Genomic DNA, 24,464 nt, shown 5'->3' with positions numbered 1-24,464 from the left:
CCTTCAGCCCCACGACTGACCCCCAGCCGGCCGGTTCTGACGAGTCCAGAGGACGCCACCATAAGACCTCCTCCTCAGTCACTAACCCGCCCCCTGCCGGGTGCGTGGAGCAAGGTAAGTGCTTCGAGTCTTTTCTCAGCACCAAAGCCTCGGGACGCACCCTCGCCTCCCGAAAGCACATTACCTGCTCCGCCCCGCTGTGAAGCCCCGCCGGGTACATCGAAAATACTAGTCCCTTTGGTGCCCCTAGCACGGAGATTGGATGCGTGGCTTTCACTTCCCAACCCATCACGCTGGCTGGCCCGGATCATCCGACTCGGTTACGCAATTCAGTTTGCCAGGCCCCCGCCTCGCTCTAAAACTCTTCCAGAGGCTCCTGGGGCATATAGCATCCTCCGCCACAGTCACGCCGCTGGGGTTGATGCATATGAGACCGCTTCAGCACTGGCTTCAGACTCGAGTCCAGAGACGAGCATGGCACCACGGCACGCACCGGGTGATAATCACCCCCGCATGCCGCCAAACACTCAGACCCTGGACAGACCTCTGCTTTCTACGGGCAGGAGTGCCCCTGCAGCAGGTGTCCCGACACGTCCTGGTCACTACCTACGCCTCCAAATCGGGTTGGGGCACCGTTTGCAACGGGCCTTTGGAGAGGAGCCCCGCTGCGCTGGCATATCAATTGCCTAGAGCATTTTGAACGGTTTGAGCAGAGCCTGGATGAAAACTCGCAAGTCAAAGATCGGTCGTAAGCAGCCGCCTTTCTTGGGTACAACGAAGTAAGGGCTGTAGAGACCCTTCTTCATTTCGGTTGGAGGGACAGGCTTTATTGCGTCTTTGAGTAAAAGAGTAGGAAAATGGATGCCCGCGAAGGGGGGCGGGGCCTGGCAAACTGAATTGCGTAACCGAGTCGAATGGTCCGGCCCAGCTAGCAGTGAAAGCCACGCCTCTAAACTCCGTGCTAGGGGCACCAAGAGGACGAGTATTTTTGACGTACCTGGTGGGGTGGAGCAACGGGGCAGGGCACATAATGCGGCGTCGGGAGGCAAGGGTGCTGAAAAAAGACTCAAAGCACTTCAAGCTCGAGAGGATAGGCAGACTGGCGGTGAGGTGAGCCGCTATTACCTCGAGAACGGACGGGAGTCAATGAGCGTGCCGGGGGCGGGTGGACCGAGGGGGCGTTCCCGGTTGAAAGCAAGCCGCGACTGCAACGTTGCCATGGTCATGCCCTCGCAGTGAGAACATGAACCATCCACAAATGTAGCCTTGGTGTGATCGCTGCCCAGACACACGAGACAACGCCTGTGGCCGTCTGAAGCGGAGAGCACTCTACCGCATCCAGGAATAACACAGGGGTGGAAAGGCATCTTTACAAAGACGCGTCCTGAAAAGGACGTTCAACGCCGCTGTGTTTTGATCTTTTAGAGAAAATTACTCTTAAAGAAAATCACTCTTTTAAATAACTCTTTTGAGTTGTTTGCGCTGTCGAAGCGCCCAGGGGCAACAATGCACAGCCGTGCAAGAAGGAGAAAGCCGCTGTTATACGCCGTCAAAACAGCATGCAGTGCGTCAGAGGAAAAGGCAGGAACTGATGTGTGTGACTTGCAGCAGACTGCATACACTACCATCGGCTCCGAAGAAAATTTCTGAATGAACTCATAGTATTTCCTCGCCTTTATACCCGTATGTCCGGGGGCGGGGTATGCAAATACTATCTGCCAACTTCTCATTGCCCTTTTTTCATAGATCAGAGGCATATTCGGCGCTCAAGAGAGACCCCTAGTGTCGCTTCTCCGACACAACGTCAAAGTGAGCGACAGACGTGAAACTAATGATCTAAATTCTTTCTAAACTGAAAATACTGAACTAAGAATCCATACAGGACTTTTCAAAATGATGTTTGTAAACACAATATTTAGTTTAGTTTTGTTTTTCGGTGGGAACACAACTCAAGGTGATTGAAAGTGAATTTAAAATGACTTTATTCAAATCAGCAAGTCTGCTTTTTTTGGACTTAAGTTATTGCTGTACTGACTCTAGATCAGTTACAGCCTGCATTTAATACTGATTCAGGGTTTCATTGTGGGATCAACGCCTCCAACCATGAAAGATTTAGAAACATTTCAAAAGAGTCTGACGTAATGAAGCATCATTTGCTGAAATCACCTGACTTGGCCAGTTTGATATGTACTCTGAAGCATAAGTTTGAAGCAAATTATTCGGTTTCATGGTTTCAAAGCTTCATGAAGCATTGTTTCAAAAGCACCCAGCGAAAAAGTTTAGAAACTTCTTTGGTTTTATTATTTCATGTTTAAATAAATGATTTAAACTTTTAAATAAAAATTGACTGGTAGAAGTGAAGTGTGCGCAAATATCCCGTCTAACCAAGATGACCGATACAATCACAGTTAATGCTAGTCATGATTTGTGTGTCACTTGATCAGTGTAATTAATAATACTTACATTCTCTTTAATTTAACGGAGCCTACATCCAAATTCTGACATTAACCACATTTTCCATGTGTGTAATAGGAGTGCATCACTATAATCCTCCGCCTCCTGACGAACACCTGACCAATGACATACAGTATATTCAGTACCATGGCATTAACCTGGTAACATAGTGTACAGTGTGAAGGCGTGAAGAGAAAGTGCGAGTCCGAGGAGATCGACTGTGTTCCGCAAATTCTACAGTGTCCTTGAATAATGTATAACATGTGAATATGTGCAACTGGTGGAGTTTCTGGTGCAGCCCCCGGTGCCCTACAAAGACTGCAACACAATACATGGAGTGGACTTTTTATCTGACCTATTATGCCTCCTACACACTACACAACTTTCAAAGACATCGGATTGTGGTACCATTCATACTACACAACTGTCTGTCTTGTCATGAAAGTCGTAGGGTTTTCAAATTACAAATTGCAAATTAAGGAATCGGTGACAGGGGTGAACACATTACAAAACATTTCATTATTGATGAATCCCGACGACTCTGTCTGGACTCCAAATTATGTTTCACAACAGATTACCCACGAGAAGTGATACGAGAATTACACAAGATCACACAATTTTTTTACCACAAGAAGCTTGCGATAGATTTTGTTTGTATGCTGATTTACAGCGAAAAGTAAAAAAAACAACAAGAAAAGACTAGGGAGAAGGGAATGGTTGGGGAGACGCGGGCAGAAAGGATTGTCTCTTCTGCAGAGAGACTTGGAGGTATATAAGAAATGAAAGAACTGAAACTTTCCGAGCCCCATTTCTTGCTCTCTCATTGGCTGTAGGTCAATGTTGCAGTTGTATTCAGTCAAAACACATTTCACATTGCGTGATTTGGAATCACGGACAGGTCCAGATATATAACATGCTAGATATCTCGTGATGCGTAGGCATGTAGGCTGTGAGCCACCACTGGGGCAGTGAGCCACCACTGGGGCAGTGGTGGCTCAGTGGTTGAGGCTCAGGGTTACTGACCAGAAGGTTGGGGGTTCAAGCCCCAGCACCACCAAGATGCCACTGTTGGGTCCTTGAGCAAGGCACTTAACTCCAGGTTGCTCCGGGGGGATTGTCCCTGTAATAAGTGCACTGTAAGTCGCTTTGGATAAAAGCGTCTGCCAAATGCATAAATGTAAATGTAAAATGTAAATGTAGGCGCTTCTCTCAGATCACGTCTTTGATAATTCATACATTGCGTCTGTCGTTTACGAGAGTGAACTCTGATTTGCCTATGATTAAGGCTTTTATCGGCGATCGCTAAAAAACTGTCGGCGAGTGACAATTGGCCTAAAATCGTGTAGTGTAAACTCTGCATTACTTGGCTGATGTAACGGCATTCTGATGTTCTGGGGCGAATTAAAAACTGAATTTTTTGCTTCTTTGAAGGGCACTCCTGCGGAAATGGATGCCACTCGAAAGCTTGTTTAAAACGAAAGTGAGAAAATTTATATTTTTTCAGAAGGCCCTTCCACAAGACTGTTAGTGAAGAGTACATTCATACAGTAATGCCATGTTTCCTTCAGAGTACCCACTTCAAGGGCTCTGCAGTTCGGAGTGAGTACAGGGCATAGGGAGGATCACTTGTGATTGTGATTTTTAAACATTGTGTGCATGACATTCAACAAGGACGCAGTTAATGCACAAAAGAATGTAAGCCTGTATTTGTATTCTTCTAATTAACAGCTCATTTACACTATCAACTTCTTATGAATCTGATGTCTTGTTGATATCACTGGTGCTTGACAAAGAATGGATTATAAAATAGAATGGAGGTGGAGCAAGTACTGGTGAACAACCTAAGAATTAAATTGCACTTGACCCTGCCCATTAGCACTCCGCACATGCAATTTCACCAACCCCACTTGCACCTAGACTTAGTAAATGCTTGCATGAAAATACCAAAACTTCATGGCCATGCCCACTCGCACAGTGCTGTGCTTAGTGCTAGCGCTCTTAAAATAGGACCCATTGTGTTTTTATGTATGGTTTTGACACCATTATGTGACAAATATGAGTGAACATATTTGTGAGTGGAGAGAACCTGGGGGGAATCCAGCGTCGATGTTTGCATATTGCCATAGAGTTGTTTAACAATGACTTGTCCTTGATGCTTGTATCTTGGAGCTCCAAGATATGCGAAGTCAAAGCTTGACACTCTTGCAGTAGCCATTGAATAGCCTTAAGACAAAATGAACTAGTTTAATATGCTTGTTCTGAAATGTCTCATTGTGATTTAAAAGTCAGTTGCTTCTAAACACATCTTCTTTTTTGTATTATATTTTATTTAAAAAAAAGACTCACCTAAATAACTGTCATGCTCAGTGCCTGAATGAAAATGATTTGTTTGAACGTATTCCTCAAATCCACCTTTCCACTGATAAGCTCCCACAGTACTCAGTAACACACTTCCCTTAAAAAATACATAAATAAGAAACTGTAAATGGATGTGGTTCACATGCTCTTTGATACATATAAAACATCTGAAAATATCACATAACTTTGCTGTGCATTTCAAAAGCTGAATTACAAAAGGGTGTTTTAAAACAATGTCAGAGCAGTGGTATTGATGAGGTGCATTCAGAAATGTTCTTCATCTAAGTCGTCTTGGGCTTACAGGCACCCAGGGGCATGAATGCAATGCAGATTGCCATTGTAAAAATTCACTATTCACAGTCAGGCATGATTAATTTATTCCATGAGTGAAAGTGTCCAGTAAAAGTGTAGATTATTGTGATAAAGCGAGTAGTAATTTCCTGGTCATCTGATGCTAACATGGCAGCCCCAATGAGGTAACCCTTTCTATGTAGAATGAAACAGCTTTTTTAAAAGTTACATTAACTGATCTCATGTCAATATATTTAATGCTGTTAAGGCATTTATTTACCTGATTTGTCATAATATTTTTCCATGTTCTTGATGCATTTTAAGGAATAGAATAATTTTTATAATGAGAGAGATGAGTAGAGCATGGTTGCATAGCCTATGTCCTCTTTATATTTGCACATGTATTTTTCTATGAGAATAGCCTATTCCAAATGGACCTCAAAACCCAACTTCTCTTTTTTTAATGCCTGGATAATATTACACAAGGTACAGTGAAATAAATACATGTGGAATAATGTGCATTAAGGAAACCAGGTATAGCATGTATTATCAAAACAATATAAAAGAAAGCAGTTCGGTCGTCCCTGGTGGAGGGAACAAGACGTTGTGTCGATGTAGTGACACTATGGGTCAATCTTGAGAGCCCTGATCACCTTGGATCTTTGAGAAAAGGCCAATGAAAATTGGTGAGTGGATTTTGCATGCCACTCCCCAGAACATAAAAAGTATATTATAATACTCCCCAGTATAAAAGGAAGCTGGAATGCAGTATTCATTCAGGTTTTGTGCTGAGGAGCCGAGATACGATCCCTGCCATTTCAGCATTGTACAGCATAGTACAGCTTTGTGGCAAGAGGGTCACAACATCTCGTTCCCTCCATCAGGTTACGACAGTAACCAAGACGTTCCCCTTCTGTAACTCACTCGACATTGTGTGGATGTAGTGACACTAGGGGTCCCTATGGAAAAAAAGTACAACGGCTGTTAGGTGAATTGCTGATGCAGGTGCAAGCAAGCTGCTGTGTGCATAATAGCAGTTGCATCAGACTGCTTATAACCTCCCCCAATGCCCCAAAAGACATCATTTAGTTCCAGGGTCCATGACTTTGTGAACTTGACTGTGGATAAAAGTGCATGTTTTCACCTCAGGGGAGGGGAAAGGCACTATACACAAGTGATACACCCGGCCAGCTGTTCTGTGTTACTGAACTCTACCTGTTCGTACCTGAAAGAACACGGGACAAAACCGGCTCCACCCGGAGATTGTAAAATCTCACGATGGTATTGGGTGTTGCCCAGCCCGCTGCTCTGCAGATGTCTGCTAGAGAGGTGCCATTGGCCAGTGGCCATGAGGACACAACATACATTGTAGAGTGTGCTCGAACCCGCAAGGTGGGGGGCAAGGCCTGGGTCTGGTAGGCCAATGCAATGGCGTCCACGATCCAGTGGGCAAGTTTGGAGATGCCATTCCCTTTCCGCTGTCCACCAAAGCAGACAAAGAGCTGCTCAGAGCGTCTAAATCTGTGTGTGTGATACAAGTAGGTGTGCATAGCATGCACCAGACACAGCAACGACAGGCCTGGGTCTGCCTCCACCTGGGGCAGCACTTGCAGGTTCACCACCTGATCCCTGAAGTGGGTCATGGAAAACTTGGACACATAGCCCGGTCGGGGTCTCAGCGACATTCGACGAGAGCGTACACTGCCATGGCGATTTATATATGCTATTGTCACTGTGTTGTCGGACCAGACCAACACATGCTTGCCCTGGATCAATGGCAATAGCCTCCACAGGACGAGTAGTACAGCCAGCAACTCCAGGCAGTTGATGTGCCAACCCAGTCACTGTCCTGACCAGGAATCGGTGGCTGCATCCCCGTTGCACATGGTGCCCCAGCCCAGTTTGGAGGTGTCTGTGGTCACCACGACAGTCTGGACACATGCTGTAGGGGAACTCCAGCCCGTAGAAATGCATGGTCTGTCCAAGGGCTGAATAAGTGGTGGCAGAGCAATGTAATAGCTATACTACGTGTGCCGTGCTATGCCCATCTTGGGACTCGAGTCTGAAGCAGGCTCATATGCATCAACCCGAGCAGAGTGACTGACTGATTGGCCTTTTCTCAAAGATCCGAGGTGATCGGGGCTCTCAAGAACGACCCCTAGTGTCAACGTCAAGTGAGTGACAGAAGGGGAACAGGCCCACTGTCTTTTCTTTATTTAATTATTGCATTCTCGTATTGAATTCAGAGTTTCTTGTGCATGATGATAATACGAGCACCACTACAGCAATACTCTATGTGTTATATTAACCTAAAAGAAATAGCAGTGATTTTCTGCTATTAGTTTTTCTACACTTGTAATAAAATATTAAAGTGTCTTTTTATGCAATATTTTTCTTAATACAAAGAATTGCTGAACCTCACTGTTATTTTTAATGGCAGAATAATATAGGTGATATTAAATAATGTACATTAAGACAAAATGCCAGGTATATTATAAAATACAAGGTATCAGTATAATAAATAAATATTCTAAAAGAAAATATGTGTTTGCAGATTCTGTATTATTTATTTACTGCATATTTGGATTGGATTTAGTTTTATTGTGTGTCAGTCAAGTAAAAGAGCACCAGAATGCACTCTGATGTCTTTATGTATATGAACATTTATAATACATGCAAGAACATATTATAAACAGACTTTTAAAACTGGACTGGGTTTATGTTTGCAGTACAAAGGGTTCATGAACTGCAACTATTTAGTTAAAATTTTTCGAGGGTATGTATCAGCTGCACGTCCAATGACACCGGTGTTCTGTCAGTTTGTGCCTTCAGCACGCTGGACTGGGGAACAGCAGTAACTCTGGAAAAATTATAAAAAGCGAGTATCTCATGGCTCAGTCAAAAAAAAAAAGGAAAAAACTGCGCTCTGAGAAAAAACAATCGTTATCGGATTATCGGCAGAAGATGTATCGGACCCAATGTGAATAGTGGCATAGGAATTCATTGTTCCTATTCAAAAGCTTGATCGAAATGAGAATTTGCACCAAAAATGTGGGCTTGGTGTTAATAGGCCTAAAAAAAATAAAAACATTTTAATGAGGAAAACATTACTGAGTACACCTTTAAAACACATATGTAAAGGGCTTTTACTAAATCTATTTTTAAAATATATGCTCCCTTAATTAGTCTGAAGAGAAATCTAAAGTCAGGGGTTTGGTCAATTTAAAAACAGTTTAGTTACATATGATGAGAAAGCTGTGCTAAATCCATCCTGGGCAAATTCCATTTTGGAGGAGTCACCGGAAGTCTGGGTTCCTGTAGCAGAAGAACAGGACAGAACCTGTTACATATAACTGGGTGAGCCAATGTGTCAATTAAAAGCTAAAAATCAATCCTTTAAAGATTTCAGAAAAGAACTATTAAAACTTTTTATATTTTATTTTTGTATTGTCTTTTGAGGGACAAACATACCTTCTATGGCAATAATGTTCTCTTCCAGTTTTTGAAGAATATTATTCAATGCATCAAAATTTGTCACTTTAAACACATAGTCACTGTCTGGATCAGATGCAATTGTATTCAACTCCCATTTTGCTTGCGGATTATTAAAAGCATTGCCAACCTATTCAACACAACAATCCAGGTGAAAATATTTTATAAAGCATTTGTAGATTTAAAAAATGTCACTTATTGACAAAACTGTATTATATAATCTTTCTGTCGATGTAGCCAGTTCAAGGCCTGTTTAAGATGAAGCAAGCCCCAGACCTTTTGCAATTTTAGTCAAAGGTCTGGCTACGTAAGACTTGATCATTCCAACCTTGAAGTTTATACAGTAACTAAGTTGTATACATTTGGGAAATAATTTCTAATAATTTTTATTTAAACTAGAAATTAAATTTGTGTTTAAATATTAGTTTCATATTAGAATTTTAAACTAATTATTTATTCTCAGGTATATAGTTTTCCACTATCTACACAAAAATGAATAGTTTGCCAGAAGAAAAACTCACCCCAATAGCAAATCGAGTGATGCTCTTTGCCTGTGCATCTGATGCAGCTTTTTGAAGCCTGTCTCTGTCATTTGATTCTCCATCAGTAATGACAAGCAAGATTTGTTTTGCTGCTGCTCTTGCCCCTCCAGTGTTTGTAAATAGATCGTTCCTGTGCATTAAAGAAAAGACTATTATTATTAACAAAACAATTATTGTGGTTTTGTTTGTCTTTATCAACATGGTGTCTGTATATTTGATGTGCTTAACTTATACATTTACTTAAATAGCATTTACATGGGCTTATATTATCAAACAAGCCTTACAGAAGTTTGATTATGGCAGTTGCAGTGTAGGTTCCTCCTGTCAACTGCTGTATATCCATAATATTTCTATTCCACATGCCATCTTTGAGTTGATTGAAGTTGTAGTGAATAACAGTACTGTAAGAGTACTGTGCAATAGCAAACTGTAAGCCAAGGGGAGATTCATATTTAGTCTCATTTAAAGTCGCTCATTGTAAAAAAATTTTACACCATCTGTCAAAACCAAATAACATCACATCTATTATATGTGGAAAAAGACAATGAAAAGATGTCCAATATTAGTGTCAAAATGTAATTGAACTAGCAATACAGACATTTCATACCTGTGCATCACGTCCAGTGAAACGTTGAATCATGTTAATCACAAAATTCTTCATCTTTATAAAATCATAAGCGGTTACACTCCCAGAGCCATCCAACAAAAAACCAATATCAATCTGACCAGGGCACCCTGAAAATGGAGGAAAGTAGAAATGCATATAGTATATAGTAGATTAAATCCTTTGACTTAATAAATAAAACTTCCTTTGGCGATCATCATATTTACCTCTCAAAACCTGTGGTATAGTTGTGTCAAAATTGTTTTCACTAAAAAAGCACATGCCATTGTAGGTGGTAACTCCTGGACAACTTTTTGGTATGGTTGGACCACAAATCTGGGTGAGATGGAATTTAAACACAAAGTTTAATTTGATCAATGGAATACAAAATTTTATCCACAATTATTCAAAATAAATGTAATGCTGATAATTATCCCTAATATCAACCAAAACCATTTATAACTTATTATTATATACAGTAGTAGGAATCTGTCATGCTTAAATTTTGTGCTTTAGCCTACCTGCCATTGTTGGCAGGTGAAAACACAAAAAAACATGGCACAATGAAATAGACTTTCATTGAATTTGTGCTGATTTTGAGACCAATAAGAACTACATTTTACTGCACATTCAAAGAGAATTTCTTGTCAGTCCAGTCCCATAAAATGTGCAGTTTGTTTATTATTCAGAGTTTTCTTTTACAAAAATACCCATGACATTTCTAATCCCTTGAACTTCAAAGTGGTTTTATTTAATATATTTATTTTGGCCTTTTGTGTTCAAAAGCCACTTGCAAGTGTAAATGGTCATAAGATGTGATTCATTGGGTTTCAAAACATGAGCTTCAATCTGTATAGGTGTTCTGAGCCAAAACTTACAGCCAATTTTGAAGAGCCTTTAAAGAGATCCTGAGTCATGGAAAGTCCAAGAGACATGTTGAAGGCTTCAGAAGGCACTATGTTAACACATGGGCAGTTTGTACAGTTTAATTAAAAACAAACACACACAAAAATAATAATTATCTCTGAACAATCTGTCAGAAAACAATAAAAAACCTAAATACCTCTTATGTTTAGTTGTGAGCAGGTTCTTTGTGCAACAGAACAGCTATAAATTTGTCCTCTTAGATCTTGATTGATTTGAATTAAAGGATCACTTGCAATCACACTATGGAAAAGGAGAGAGAGGGATAATTCATTTAATTGTATGATGTGTGTTCATATATTTTCTGCCCAAGTATATGGAGATAAAACAGTATCAAAACATCTTACATATGCACAAGATAATACACAAATGCAACTAACAGATCATAAATGAAAAGACTAAGGCACCAAAAAGTCTCACATCTGGCCAATAAAACTAACAAAGAGACATGTCCAGATTGCACATGACTTGAGAACTTCTCTCTAAGAGGCCCTAAGTGCAAAGGTCACAAGCAATAAAAGACAGAGAACACACTCCCTGGAATTCCCAAAAAAGACTCAGAACACACTCTGTTTTGTCCTCCGATATAAACCAATTTGCTACACTTAGACTCATCAGATCACAAGACATTGTGATTATTAACCTGTGAACAGCAGCTAAAAAGGAGTCCATGGGTGTTGTACTTTGCTGGGTTGGCCCTCTTGAATGTACAGAATGTATTTCGGCCCATGATGTACACAATACCTAGCCTTGCTAGGTAATTCTGAAAATTACTCTATGACCTGTGATCAATGTTACAACTAACAAATTAATAATTATCGCCGATGTACCTTTTAAATGTGTATTGATTGGAAAACACTTATAAATGACAAATCGATGATTATAATATTGAATCTGGTATGATTCATCTCATTCTACTAATAATGGTAACTATTCAACTTGATATTAAACCCCGACAATCAGGTTTCTCATAATGTGTAATGTATTATCCATGGTGTAAAACCAATTAATTAACAAGTATGATTTTTAATCAGGGACATTCACATTTTGTTACACGTATAATGTTCATATTAGTATGGAAATGCTTGCTTGTTTACGTAGAGAATGTTGATGACAACAAATGTCATGTCATGTACTGTTGTCAAGATACAAAACTTCATGATTAAACATGCACTATATTTGAGTTGTAGTTTGTAAGAATCCTCCACAAAGGATAATAAATCAACTCTGAAAAGGGACAGACCAGTCGACCATGTGACTCTGGAAAGTCACTTTTGATTGGCTCAGGACACCTTTGGGGTGTGGAAAATTTCAGTTCCAAACTTTCCTACCCATGGAAGAACTTTCTCTCTTCTCTTCTGAACTCTTCTGCTCTTGCAACACTCTCTTGATACCTCCAGATACTCCATGCCATGTAGACTCGGGAAACCAAAAGTCCCAAGGAAGCCTCTCACTCTCTGCTCTACGGTTCACACACCCAATGGGGGTCACGAGTTCTCCTTGCAGAAGGCCTCGCTTCATCAAGACCATAACTATCTGCGAGCATAACAGAGTCCAAGACATTGACAGAACAAACTTTCTACAAATGCCAAAGAACTAAGCATGAGGAAACGCAACTCAAGAAATGGAATGACACGCAAGTACATCTCCAGGCTTTTGCTCAAAGTGCTGGTGTATTAGTATTCTACTGGTGTAATAGAATACTTTGGATAATCCGATTGCAAATCGATTTAGACTCAAAGAAGGATAAATGTTCTCAAGGCATTGTCAATAGACTAACCAACCTGTTTCATGTTTTATGTGTTAGACTAGTTATGTTTAGAATAGCAATAAAGTTTGTCTGTATTCAAAGATAATATGACTATGGTATATTTTGATAAATAATCTCATCCTTGTTTCTAAAAGATTTCGCTTCAAAGCTGTACATAAATATGTGTGATATTATTTTTTATAAGCCATGAGAATAATATTACTCCAATAAGTGAATTAATCATAATTCCCTTATTAAAGCTAATTCCTTAAAAATAGAAATTGTGAGCGGATACAACGAGATGTTGTATTACTATTGGAATGGTGGAGAATTTTATTCAGACAAATAATCTAGTTATTTGTCATTTATCTTGCTTATAATGGTTGTTGAACGTGACTAATTCCATTATAAATTTCCTTACACAAAAATGTAGAATAAGGACAGTTTAAATTAATTCCTAGCTCACACATACTACTTATTATGGTGGAGATTTGCTGCACTTTAATTTGTATCATGTACATTTATACTACCAAATTCCCTGCAATTGCAACCTCTAGTGGTCACCAGGGAAACCCTTACATAGCCTCCCTTTAAGGAGCGGCTCATGATGCTTCTAAATACATATACTCAAAAAAATCTTAAGGAGAACAGAAGACTATGTGGGGGCTGGCAGACCAGGAGAACACAGGAGGGGAACAAGAGGAGCTGAAGGCCATGTGTGAATCAGGAGAGACTGATGGAGGGCAAGATGGAGTGGGTGGAGTTTCAGGCGAACAACTTGAACCAGGAGAACAGGACGGAGCAGGTGTAGGTTCTGGAAGATAGCCATGGACCAAGAGACCAGGCAGAGCAGGCGGATTGCCCGGAGACCAGGGCGGACCAGGCAGAGGGTCCAGAGACCAGAACGGAGCTGGCGTAGGGCCCGGAGTCAGATGGCAAGGAGACCAGGGAGAACCAGTCGGATTGCAAGGAGGCCAGGGTGGACCAGGCAGATAGCAAGGAGACCAGGGTGGACCAGGCAGATGGCCACTGGGAACCAAGCAGATGGCTGTTAACAGCTGGCAGGGTCCAGGCAACAAGGAACTCAGAGCTCAGAAGTGAGAGCAGGTGGGGACTCAGAGGGCTCAGAGGTCAAAGCAGCTGTGGGCTCAGTAGGTTCAGAGGTCATGGCAGCTGGGGACTCAGAGGCCTCATAGGTCTCAGAGGTTATGGCATCTGGGAACTCAGCTGGGGACTCAGGGGGCTCAGAGGTTAAGGCAACATGGGTTAGGGCAGCAACTTTACTGACTAATCTACAACATAAAACTAAACAAACACAAATATACAAACATGAACACAGGTTAAATGGATGAGTTTTGACAGAAAATGAATTAAATGATCTGTAACAGGAAAAGGAACTTTATGGAGTATATAGACCTCGCCCTAAGAATCATCAATGCTTGATTTTTTATGCCAAGATTTGAAATCTAGTTAGTTAAGATTGTAAATGCTTAAATTGCAACAGACTTGATCTGAATTTTTGGTGTTTTTGCTCTCATAGCAATACTATAACCAGACATGGGGACTTGTGACTTGGTGACTTGGACTCGAGTCGACTCGAGTCGCTATTTTTATGACTTGTGACTTGACTTGACAAAAAATAAAATACTTGAGACTTGACTCGGACTTAGAAGTTAAAGACTCAGGACTTGACTTGACTTGAGACACGAAGACTTGAATGACTTGAGTGTTAATGACATCATGTTTTCAATTTGAATATAAAATATGTAAATTATTTTAAAAAATAAAGTTGATCCAGCTGGAGCGCAGGCTGAGAATACTCACGACACTATAGGCTATCATCAGCCATGCCCTCTCGTACCTTACGCACACCACGCCCACTTAGATCAGATAACACATCAACATGTCAGCCGAGGGGTAAGGTTACCGAGGGTCATCGCTTTCGGCTTCAAAAATTATTATCAAGATGGCAAAAGACGAACAGCGCTTTGCAAGACATGCAACGTTAAGATCGCGGACAGCCAGACGACAACCTCCAATTTCGTCCGCCATTTGAAGAGCCATTCTGCCCAGTAAGTGCTTGTCAATTTGTTAATTTTATCTGGTTAGTTGATAGTTAGCTAATGTAATAATAGCAGGGTTCCCACGGGTCCTTGAATTCCTTGAAAGTTTGTGAATCTGAAAAATAAAATTCAAGGCCCTGGAAAGTTCTTGAAAATAAACATACATCGATACAGGTCCTTGAAAGTGCTTGAATTTATTTTGTGCAAGAAGTTTTCTGGAAAAAAAAAATCTGTCCATTAATTTTTTATTTCGCCAACACTTCGTGGCTTATGCTGCATACTAGCCTGCTTGATTTACCTTAGTTACGCGCATTTACGTTAAGTGTTTCCCGCTGAGGTACTTTGTTTTGTACGTTGCCATGACGTTCACGCGCGCTGGTACCTCAAGGTGCAATACCTTTTAAAAGAGGTAATGACTAATGGATATACTCTGAGTGTGTGTGTGTGTGTGTGTGTGAGCGAGAGTGAGTGAGTGTGGGTGTGGGAGTGTGGGAGAGAGTGAGTGTGGGTGTGAGAGTGAGTGTGTGAGAGAGAGTGTGTGTGTGTGAGAGAGAGTGTGTGTGTGAGAGAGAGTGTGTGTGTGTGAGAGAGAGAGAGTGTGTGTGTGAGAGAGGGAGTGTGTGTGAGAGAAAGAGGAGAAATGTAACAAAGTTTAATGTAGGTAACTGTGTTTGAGAGAAAGAGAGAGAGAGAGAGAGAGAGAGAGAGGGAGGTGTTCTGAGAGGAGTCTGTTGGATGTTAAGCTGTTATTTGTTTTATGGACTCAATGTTGAAAATTTAAAACATTTCAAACACTGTTGGCAGAAGTGAAAAATAAATAATTTTATGAAGTTACAATTTTGTTTGATTCCATGATGTATTTTACTGAACATGAGTATTGTAATTTACTGACAGTTACTTATATCTTGTCTTTTCACTTTATTATGATCAGATTCTGCAGGTAAAATTACAATAATAAGGTGACTTGACTTGGACTTGACTTGACATAGCCTGTGACTTGACTTGGACTTGACTTGACATAGCCTGTGACTTGACTTGACTTGACTTGACATAGCCTGTGACTTGACTTGACTTGACTTGACATAGCCTGTGACTTGACTTGACTTGACTTGACTTGCCCAAGAAAAAAATACTTGGAACTTACTTGAGACTTGAAGGTTAAGACTTGAGACTTACTTGAGACTTGCACATGTGTGACTTGGTCCCATCTCTGACTATAACTGAGGGGATGTTACCACGTTCTGGGGGATTCATTAAGAATGAATTGTACCTTGTAAATACTCTATTTATTAGCATGCACTCTCTGCATGGGTTAGCTGTACAACTGTTTAGTGAATCTGCCCGACAATGTCTTGAAATGGACTTTATTATTTTTCACTTCACTTAAGAGTAAGCCTTTCTCTCATGCTAATAGACTAACTAATGCCTCTTCTAATGCACACTTCATTCATGAACAGAGAGATCACAAAAACTTCCCACAAATTAAGCTTGGCAAACTTGACAACTAAGTTAGAATCAGAATGAGCTTTATTGCATGCTCAAAGTAGTTAGTATGCTTACACGTACAAGGAATTTTGGAGACAGAAGCTTCAAGTGCACAAACAATACATCAACAAGACAATATACAATAAAAATTATAATATTAAAAAAAAAATATTATAAAATATACATACAGTATAATATAGTAAGTAGTACGTATGTAAATACAAATCTGTTATGTACAGTGCAATGGAATGTAGGCAATGTTAAATAAATCAAATTGACTATGTTGTGTATTGCACATAATTATTGCACAATGGGGCAGTTTTAACTGTTCATGTGATGGATAGCCTGTGGGAAAAAAAACTGTTCTTGTGCCTGACTGATGCTCAGTGCTCTGTAGCGCCGGACAGAAGTCAACAGTTCAAAAAGGTAATGGCAGGGTGAGTGGGGTCCAGAGTGATTTTTCCAGCCCTTTTCCTCACTCTGGAAGTGTACAGTTCTTGGAGGGCGAGCAGGGGGCAACCAATTATCTGCTCATCAGTCCGAACTGTCCTTTGTAGACTTCTGATTTCATAGCTGAACCAAAGCAGACAGTTATTGAAGTGCAGAGGACAGACTCAATGACTGCTGAGTAGAACTGTATCAGCAGCACCTGTGGCAGGTTGAACTTCCTCAGCTGGCGAAGGAAGTACAACCTCTGCTGGCCCTTTTTCAAAATTGAGTCTATGTGGGTCTCCTTCAGGTCCTGTGAGATGGTAGTGCCCAGGAACCTGAATGACTCTACTGCTGCCACAGTGCTGTTCAGAATGGTGAGCGGGGTCAATGTTGGGGTGTTCCTCCTGAAGTCCACAATCATCTCCACTGTTTTGAGCGTGTTGAGTTCCAGGTTGTTTTAAATTGCAATAGAAGGCCAGCAGTTAAACCTCCCTTCTGTATTCAGACTTATGACAGTAGTATCATCTGCAAACTTAAAGAGCTTCACAGAGGGGTCCTTGGTGGTGCAGTTGCTGGTATACTGGGAGAAGAGTAGTTGGGAGAGCACACATCCCTGGGGGATGCCAGTGCTGATCTTACATGTGCTGAGAGTCATTTTCCCCAGTCTCACTAGCTGCTGCCTGTCTGCACAGCCAATGTTATCTTAGTGGTGTTTATTGTAAGTAAAGACCCAGATTCTTCACTTTGCTGTTGTCCACATCACTTTAATGTTACTTTCCTTACAATTAAATTACTTTATTCTCATAATTTTGACTTTATTCTTAAAATATTATGACTTAATTCTCAAAAACGTAGATTTTTAAATTTTTTACGCTGCTCTAAAACACTGTTTTTTGTTACATTTCTGTAGTATGGACCTACAGAGCTGAAATATTCTTCTAAAAATCTTAATTTGTGTTCTGTAGAAGAAAGAAAGTAATACACATCTTGGAGGGTATGAGGGATAGTAAATGATAAGAGGCATATAATGACATTAAATTATTATTAATATTACTATGCATATCTATTAACTTTTAACAATGACATTTAAAAAAACAAGATTACCTTCTATAGATAAAGTTCTTTATTCAATTTATTCACAGTTCTGAGTATTTCTTCTGTTTCTTGCTCTCTCTTGTTTTACCAATCTTTTATTAATATATTTTACATTTACATTCGTGCCATCGTGTTATTACAATAATTGTCACGATTCCCTTGTTGTCTGCCCTGGGTTTCACTTGTCATTGTTAAATGTACTACACTTCCCAGAATCCACCTGCCATCACCACTGCCATTTTGTTCATTGTTCTCACCTGTGTCTATTTCAGTCATCACTCCCTGGTTATTTAAGCCCTGCTTTTTGTTCACTCCTTGTCGTTCGTTGAATGTTGTCAAGCCTGATCTGTGTTTCCCTGCCTGAGTTCTTAGTTTATGTTTGTTTCCCCGAGGGTTTTTCCTTTGTGTTATGTGTTTGTTTAATAAATAAAGAAGCCTGCATTTAGATCCTCTCTCCTCGCTGCCTCATTCGTAACAGAACGAACGACCAACCATGGATCTAGCGGTTTCAAAAGCCAACTGCAGTCTGCTCAGCTTGATGCAGGGAAGCCATCCGGTGGAGCACCACATCCGTGATTTCCTCAAGCTGGCGAGGGTCACGGACTTCCCAGACTCCCTCCTGGTGGGTTTTTTTCCGGGCCAACCTGAACGGTGCACTCAAGGAGCGGTTGCCACCAGCGACGCGCGGCTGGACGCTCCACAAATTCGTGGAGGAGACCCTGTTAGCCTGCGGTTCGTCGTTCACTGTGGATGTCGTTGAGGAGGACCCCGTAGCTCCCCCCACAGTGGTAACTCTCCATTCGCCTGTGGTTCGTCCCTTCATGCCTGCCTTAGTCAACGAACCAGCGCTGCTAACTTCATCCGCCCGGAGGAGGAGAAGAAAGGCCTCTGCTCTCCAGCCTCCGCCAACCACAGCCAACCAGCCAATGCCTGTAGCCTCCGATGTCAGTGAGCCAGCGCCAGTAGCCTCCGATGTCAGTGAGCCAGCGCCAGTAGCCTCCGATGTCAGTGAGCCAGCGCCAGTAGCCTCCGATGTCAGTGAGCCAGCGCCAGTAGCCTCCGATGTCAGTGAGCCAGCGCCTGTAGCCTCCGATGTCAGTGAGCCAGCGCCTGTAGCCTTGACCGTCCCTGAGCCAGCGCCTGTAGCCTCGACCGTCCAAGAGCCAGTACCCCCCGAGCTTTCCAGAGCTCCGCCTCCCGAGCTTTCCAGAGCTCCGCCTTCCAGAGCTCCGCCTCCCGAGCTTTCCAGAGCTCCGCCTCCCGAGCCTCCCAGGGCTCCGCCTCCCGAGCCTCCCAGGGCTCTGCCTCTCAAGCCTCTCGAGCCTCCCAGGGCTCCGCCTCTCAAGCCTCTCGAGCCTCCCAGGGCTCCGCCTCTCAAGCCTCTCGAGCCTTCCAGGGCTTCGCTTCTGGAGCGTCCTACGGCGCCACCTCCCTCGGCTCCACCTCCAGAACCTTCCAGAACTCCGCCTCTAGAGCCTCCTACGGCGCCACCTCCATCGGCTCCGCCTCCAGAGTCTTCCAGACCTCCGCCTCTAGAGCCTCCTATGGTGCCACCTCCATCGGCTCCGCCTCCAGAGCCTTCCAGACCTCCGCCTCTAGAGCCTCCTACGGTGCCACCTCCATCGGCTCCACCTCCAGAACCTTCCAGACCTCCGCCTCTAGAGCCTCCTACGGTTCCACCTCCATCGGCTCCGCCTCCAGAGCCTTCCAGACCTCCGCCTCTAGAGCCTCCTACGGTGCCACCTCCATCGGCTCCGCTTCCAGAGCCTTCCAGGTCTCCGCGTATAGAGACTCCTACGGCACCTACTTCCGCGCCTCCGCCTGCAACGGCTCCACCTCCCACGGTTCGGCCTTCTGAACCTGTCCTTGCCCTGTGGCCAGCTCCCAGGCCTTCTGACCCCGTTCCTGTCCTGTGGCCTCCTCCCAGGCCTCCTGACCCGGTCCCTGTCCTGTGGCCTCTTCCCAGGCCCCCTGACCCAGTCCCTGTTCAGTGGCCTCCTCCTAGGTTCCCCAAACCTGTCCTTGCCCTGTGCCTGCTTGGTCTGCCTGTCTGCTCCCTGTGCCTCCTTGGACTGCCTGTCTGCCCTTTGTGCCCCTTGGACTGCCTGTTTGCCCCTTGTACTCCCTTGGTCTGTCTGTTTGCCCCTTGTGCTCCTCTGGTCTGTCTGTTTGCTCCCCCACTCCTAGGACGATTTTTTTTTTTTTCATTTTTTTTTTTCTCTGAGGAGCATCTGGAAGCCGCTCCTTTGAGGGGGGGCTATGTCACGATTCCCTTGTTGTATGCCCTGGGTTTCACTTGTCATTGTTAAATGTACTACACTTCCCAGAATCCACCTGCCATCACCACTGCCATTTTGTTCATTGTTCTCACCTGTGTCTAATTCAGTCATCACTCCCTGGTTATTTAAGCCCTGTTTTTTGTTCACTCCTTGTCGTTCGTTGAATGTTGTCAAGTCTGATCTGTGTTTCCCTGCCTGAGTTCTTAGTTTATGTTTGTTTCCCCATCAAGGGTTTTTCCTTTGTGTTTTGTGTTTGTTTAATAAATAAAGAAGCCTGCATTTAGATCCTCTCTCCTCGCTGCCTCATTCGTAACAATAATAGACCGGTGCGCAACATAGTCATTTAAACTGTCCGCGTATCAGAGACGCCTCAGACGCGTTTAAGCTCATAATGTTGAAGTGCTCATTTGTTTCATTTTCCTTCTCTCTCCTAAACTGTTCCCTCTATCTTTTAACTGTCTTGTCTAATGTTAAAAAGGCAAATATCAATCGAACTATTATCATATACTGTCTGCAAATATGCGCATATCCAAAAAACAGACCTTACTCAACCTCAGGAGATCCAGCATAAAGTGGAACGCTCATAAATCTTCCTCTGAAGCATGTATTCTAACAGTCTCCTCAAAAGTTCCCTGTAACTTTTCTAATGATATAAGACAAATATCAATAAAACTTTTATTATATACCATCTGCAAATATGCGCATATCTCGTTTAAACACATGTCATTCACAAACCTAAAAAAAAATTAAAAAAATTCTTCAGTAGAAGACACTTCAATATCAGGATCAAAAGTTCCTGTCATTCACAAATCACGAAGTAGGCGATCCATGCTGTTTACACTGTCAGGAGATGGATCTGCACAAGCATGTCAGTGCAGCTTCAAGGCTGCATCCGAAACCAGGAATATGCTACCTCTGGAGACTGTCTACAAGGGTATGATGAAAATAAGGTGCTTTTCAAACTGTTCGGAGATCAGTTTCCTTAAGTGTTCAATTCATTCAAAACAGATGTCAGTTTAGCCATAAACTGATTAGGTAACAAGTCAGCTGCCTACATTTTCGTATGCAGCCCAAGGTAAAAGCATTTCACATGTGCTATAAGTAAACATCTTATTCAATATGCACTATAAGTACAATTGGTTTGATTCTGTATTTTTTTTAGTAAATGCGAGTGCTAATGTAGACATGCCATTCGTGGTTGCTGAACTACTGTGTGTACTGTTATTTTCTTTTTCATAATATATTAACAATTTCTTCATTTTCATCAATAAATTACAAAAATTACTAAAATGTGATGACTAAACAGAAATCTGATGAAACTGCTATCTACCAATAAAATACAACATAATTGTTTTTGTTTTGTGTGATATTGAATAAATATAGTGCTAAATAATAGTTTATTATTTTTAGCAATTTTATGTTTGTTACTACATTAAATTGTGTGATATATTGGCATTGTATCGGCCTATCGGCCACCCGGCACTCTGGATATCGGTATCGGCCATTAAAAACCCATATCGGTCGACCACTAATATAGTTTTTAGGTCGCTGTGTCAAGTTAAATGTAGTTTGAAACTTAGAAAAACTACTTGAGATTCCTGCATTTGGAATTGTGCTCCATCAATCAGTTTTAACACAAGAAAGTGTTCTCATTTTGTGCTTGCCCTGTTCCAAAAGGCATCCAAGTGTAACGATGTGCTGGCACTGGCAATGAAGAAGACGATGACGTGAAGATGAAGAACCCAAGTGCAGTTTATTTACAAAAGTGATTTCCAAACAACCATAAATCCACATGTGAAACAAGCATGAACATGAACTAGACTTAACTTGACTTTGACTTGGCTTGACTTGACTGATGCAGGCTTAGCCAAAGGTGCATTGAGGATGCAAAGGGAGCAGTCCCGAGAACCCTTCTGAGCACTAAAATGTCAAATGTGACACCCTACGGATTTGTGGACTTGCAAATGAAGGCCATGAGACCTCAAGTCCTCATGAAGTGTGTCATTTGGTACAGGGCCACTGTCTGCTGTCAGTAAGTGTGGTTTGCTCTCTGCTGCACGTTGCCTATCCACCTTTCTCCTGGGGGTCTCACTGGGGAAACAAATGTGGGTGGGACTTCTGCCTGAATTCGTTCTATAGCATTCTCTAGCTCTGGCTGCAGTCATTTTAGACCCTGTTTATAGCTGTTTACAGCTGGTTTCGGATGATCCAATCGCAAATGATCAGCGTTAAATATAGTTGTAAACGTGGTGCAAAATGTTTTGTGATTGGACCACAAAAAAACATACAGAAGCAGTCAAAAACCACATCACATTTGAGGTTTAAAACGGCATCGTGATTCGTCTCTGATGGCAGCAAAGCACCACCTCTCACCAGTCAATCACCCGCCGAACAAAAGTTTAAACTTGCACGTGGGTTTAAAAGGAAATAACCGTCCGAACGGACAACTTCAGAAATTGATATACATATCATATTTAGTGAATGACTTGTGCTCTAATGTGCTCTAACTGGTCTCAGAACAGTTCAAAATGCACCTTATTTTCCTCCTAACTCCAAATAAAGCCTCTGAAAGCAAAATTTTCCAGCTTTTGGATGAACCCATTGAATGTGATAATGCACAGTAAATATAAGATTTCAAAGGGAAAATAGCATTAAGTCTATAGTGTTCACTGTGTTAAGCAATGTGGTGTTACGCAAGAAATCACTCAAATAATAAAAATAAATCTTTTGACTCAAACAAGTTTCAATGTAAAAACATTCACATATGTATGTGGGTTCGCATGAGGATATAAGTCTCATCTTCAGATGGTACGTTCATAGACCAACCACAGTCAGTTCATTAACCATCTGATGCATATTGCAGAGAATGCTGAATAGCACTTGTGAAAATTGCAAGCTCCAGTTAGATTGCCAGACTGCTTTGTTATTTAAAACTATTAAGGTTTTTTCTCACCCAGCCTGAATTAAACCAATAAAGATATGTACTCTCTTACATGTGGTATTTGAACCTGTCTAGTGTGATAAGTACAGGTCATATTGTGTTTTTCTAGGTGCCACACCTAGAAAGCAGGTTTCATTATCAGTGGTTATGTTGCTCTCACCTTGATGATTCTCTCTGTATTATCTTATAGCCAAAGGCAACATTAGAGGTCTGTGGAGGTCCTCTGAAACTTCTCCAATTAGCAGGATCAATGTTGAAAGGCATCACTGATTGAGATACTAAAATGTTCAGAAATAAAAAAAGGACATCAGTATGCAAGACAAGTTGCTTCTTTGGTCTTAACCTACATCTAATTTACATATTTACATACATTTTCAAATTGGATTGTTCTAGTCCTGGATGCTGATTGGTCAATACAGCAGTCCAATTGTGCTAAAATACACAGTACAGTAACAGCTACAGTGTTGTGTGTAATGCATTACAAAATGTATCACATAATATTTGTTACAAAGTAACATGTTACTGTAATCTGACTACATTTTGAGGTAATGCAGTAATGTGACACATTCATTAACAAATTAAGTAATCTGATTACAGTTACAGAAATTAATTAACGTTACTTGGATTACATTTATTGCTAAAACAATAATATTAATTAAGTAGAATGCATTTTAAAATGTATTACGTTCCTATGTTGGTACTTTTATATGTGTTAGTGTGTCAGCTAATGAGCATGCGCTCCAGCAAACCACCATGGCATTGAGTGAGCTGTGTTACTATGGACGCAGCACAGTGTAGTTGTTTATTCAAATTGAAAATGAAAGTGAAGTGTTTCAGGTTTTCATGCGATCACAATCAATCTCAGTGTGCTCTGTGTCAGCCGTTCTCATGGCGATCAGACACCGAGCACTTGCAGTCAGGCCCCCATGAACACGGACCTTCCACCTTCACGTGCGCAACTGCACTACACTCGCACCTTAGGCTGGCAGGTGTTGACGAGTCTAGAGGTCGTCTCTACAGAACCTTCTCCTCAGTCACCTACCTGCCCCAAGCCGGGTAAGCGGAGCAAGGGAAGTGCTTTGAACTTCTCCTCAGCACAACCACCTCGGGACGAAGCAACGCTCCCCAACGTGATGTTGCCTACTCCCCCCGACGCGAGGCCTCACCTCCAGGTACATCACACATGATCTTCCCCTTAGTGCCCCACGCCCGGAGCTTGGACGCGTGGCTTATACTTTCCAATCCGTCGCAGCGGCTGGCAAGGACCATCCTACTCGACTACGCGATTTAGTTTGCCAGGTGCCTGCCCCGCTTCACCTCGGTGCAGGGCGAAAATGCCACCACTCTGCGTGCAGAGATCACAACCTTCTACGGCACATACCGCGTGACCCTCACCCCTTCCTGCCTTGTACATCTCTCTTATTTCAGCATAGTGAAGTCCTTTATTTGGAATGGTAAACGTACCAGATTACATTTCAACAAATTACATCGGCTGATTGACAAATGTGGGCTGGGCCTCCCCAAGATTTTGTTGTATTATTATGCATTCCGTCGCAGACATTTGGCTCATTGGTCGCAACCACCTGAGAGAGCCTCTCCATGTTTCTGTATTGAACAGGAAGATATTGCCACTATTTTGCCATTGCAAAGCCTTTCTATTAAACTAACCGGAGAAATGAAGTCACACCCTGTTATCTTGCATTTGTACGTGGTTTGGACAAAAGTGTCCAGAGTGTTTAATTCAGACATTTATT

At 42.0% G+C, this 24,464-nt stretch overlaps 1 protein-coding gene across 2 annotated transcripts in view; it reads right to left on the bottom strand.

Annotated features, from left to right (window-relative positions):
• LOC127633251 (integrin alpha-M-like) overlaps positions 1–24,464 on the bottom strand; it is a 47,310-nt gene that overhangs the window by 18,551 nt on the left and 4,295 nt on the right. For both annotated transcript variants that reach the window (XM_052112203.1, XM_052112202.1), the window contains 11 exons: positions 22,871–22,988; positions 10,805–10,908; positions 10,620–10,696; positions 9,969–10,077; positions 9,745–9,872; positions 9,422–9,564; positions 9,117–9,267; positions 8,575–8,725; positions 8,345–8,418; positions 4,801–4,909; positions 4,541–4,677 (listed from right to left, as the gene is read on the bottom strand). In XM_052112203.1, coding sequence (XP_051968163.1) covers positions 4,541–4,677; positions 4,801–4,909; positions 8,345–8,418; positions 8,575–8,725; positions 9,117–9,267; positions 9,422–9,564; positions 9,745–9,872; positions 9,969–10,077; positions 10,620–10,696; positions 10,805–10,908; positions 22,871–22,974 — 1,287 coding nt within the window. In that variant the 5' untranslated portion in view covers positions 22,975–22,988. The remainder of the gene's footprint in view (positions 1–4,540; positions 4,678–4,800; positions 4,910–8,344; positions 8,419–8,574; positions 8,726–9,116; positions 9,268–9,421; positions 9,565–9,744; positions 9,873–9,968; positions 10,078–10,619; positions 10,697–10,804; positions 10,909–22,870; positions 22,989–24,464) is intronic.

This window comes from Xyrauchen texanus, chromosome 40 (genome assembly GCF_025860055.1).
Source record: "Xyrauchen texanus isolate HMW12.3.18 chromosome 40, RBS_HiC_50CHRs, whole genome shotgun sequence".
NCBI classification, from domain to species: domain Eukaryota; kingdom Metazoa; phylum Chordata; class Actinopteri; order Cypriniformes; family Catostomidae; genus Xyrauchen; species Xyrauchen texanus.
Note: the sequence above shows the minus strand (reverse complement) of the source record. Positions and strands in the feature narration are given on the sequence as shown.